A 2,173-nucleotide genomic window follows, 5' to 3' on the forward strand; every position below is an offset into this window, starting at 1 on the left:
TTCATTGTGCATATTATGCCAATAACATTATGTCATTTAATTAAAGCGCAATTAAATACAGTTGAACCCCGTTGGCTCGAAATCGCTTGGCTCGATTTGCTCGTTGGTACAAACTGGATGTAAAGGACCGATTTATGTTTTACTGAAGTAAAGCATTCTCGCTTGGCGAGCCAACGGGTCTCGACTGTATATAAGAATGCAAGATTTTGTATTAAAAATGAAAGTGAATAATCGTAACAATAAAAAAGTGCATTTTTTACGTCAGTGCAACCACAAATTGATAATTTCACATATGCAAGAAAAAACTAAATCACGTTGTTCGGTCCTAATTGACAAACCTTGTTACAGGCTTACGCGTTGGTCGGATGTTTCGATCCGGGCCGGGAAAAAACGATGTATACGATTATTATTATTATTGGAAAGCGTTGATATCAACCTATCAATGAATAGATTACCAAAAGCATGTAAACCATATTATTTAAATCTTACTTCCTGACATAATAATACTCAAATGGGATAATTCTCCTCACCTTTACTATTTAAAAATATTTGCTGTAGCTACCGTAGCTACCGCCATAACCGCCCATGTTGCCATAGCCTCCGTTGTTGCCATAGCCGCCATTGCCATAACCGCCCATGCTGCCATAGCCTCCATAACCTCCGTTGTTGCCATAACCTCCGTTGTTGCTATAACCTCCATAACCACCTTTACCATAACCGCTCATGCTGCCATAGCCTCCGTTGTTGCCATAACCACCATAGCCTCCGTTGTTGCCATAACCACCATAGCCGCCGTTGTTGCCATAACTACCATAGCCGCCGTTGTTGCCATAACCACCATAGCCTCCGTTGTTACCGTAACCACCATAGCCTCCGTTGTTGCCATAACCACCATAGCCGCCGTTGTTGCCATAACCACCATAGCCTCCGTTGTTGCCATAGCCGCCGTTGTTGCCATAGCCTCCATAGCCACCTTTGCCATAACCGCCCATGCCGCCATAGCCTCCGTTGTTGCCATAACCACCGTTTTTGCCATATCCGCCTTTGCCATAACCGCTCATGCCACCATATCCTCCGTTGTTGCCATATCCTCCGTTGTTGCCATAGCCTCCATAGCCACCTTTGCCATAACCGCCCATACCACCATTGCCTCCCTTGCCACCATATCCACCGCTGCTCATTCCGTAGCCACCATTGCTGTAGCCGCCCTTGCCTCCATAACCGCCGCGTCCACCCCAACCGCCTCCTCGACCCCCTTTACCGCCTTTTTTGTAGTAAGCATTTGCAAATGCCAGGCACACAAGCAGAACACAAGCAGACTTCAGCATGGTTGTACCTGTAAATTTTATGAACACACGGAATAAATAGGCATTGTCAAACTCTCCTTTATGCACTGTCTGCGCCTACATGCGTGTAATATTCCTGAGCATCCGTGGAGGTTTCAGCAGTATATATTTCATGTATTTCAATAAGTCACGACCCTTGTGGTTTTAAACAACTGCTTGGTCAAATTTTGACTGTTTGCATCTTCATCGATGCTTCTTCATGCTTTTAAGTTTTCAGGTGAAATATCATGTTATTTTTTCACTGCTGTTATTTACAGTGAACATATAAAAATTGATAGATATTGGTTCCGGCGTTGTTTTAGTACTTACAAATTATACGAGGCAATCGCATTACTATTCATTTTGTGTAAGTACATACTAAGTCGGTTTTATTTTACATGTCGAACTTAAACCGAAATAAAACACGTATCCTCCATATTAGTTTATATTATTGAAATATAAAGCTTTTAAGCTAATTATATATATATAACCATAAGCCATTTCTTATTTTATAGCAGATTTGAGTAAGACATTTCTCCTCAGGGGAAAAACAACAACAGATACACAAGCAATTATAATTATCATAAATGAGAGCGCCATATCGACAAATATATATTTTTTAAAGCAAATGGACCCTTGCCGATTCAAGTATCAAAAGCTGTGATTTTAAACATGTTTGCATTGTCCATTGTTTTAATTAATTAATATATTGAAATTTGATATGAACATGTATCGTCTTAGTCATAAATTTCTCTAGCTATGTGTTCACTACTTTTTGTGTTTATATATTTGCTATAACAGTAGATATTGGTATTTGTGAAAATGATAACTGAAACATGTACATTATG

General features: G+C 40.1%; 1 protein-coding gene across 1 annotated transcript; it reads right to left on the minus strand.

The window, feature by feature from the left end:
• Positions 1–539: 539 nt before the first annotated feature.
• Positions 540–1,328, minus strand: LOC128245898 (uncharacterized). The gene has a single exon (XM_052964117.1). It carries the CDS (start codon positions 1,326–1,328, stop codon positions 540–542), a length of 789 nt encoding a protein of 262 aa, XP_052820077.1.
• Positions 1,329–2,173: the final 845 nt, after the last annotated feature.

The sequence above is a fragment of the Mya arenaria genome, chromosome 9 (genome assembly GCF_026914265.1).
Source record: "Mya arenaria isolate MELC-2E11 chromosome 9, ASM2691426v1".
NCBI classification, from domain to species: domain Eukaryota; kingdom Metazoa; phylum Mollusca; class Bivalvia; order Myida; family Myidae; genus Mya; species Mya arenaria.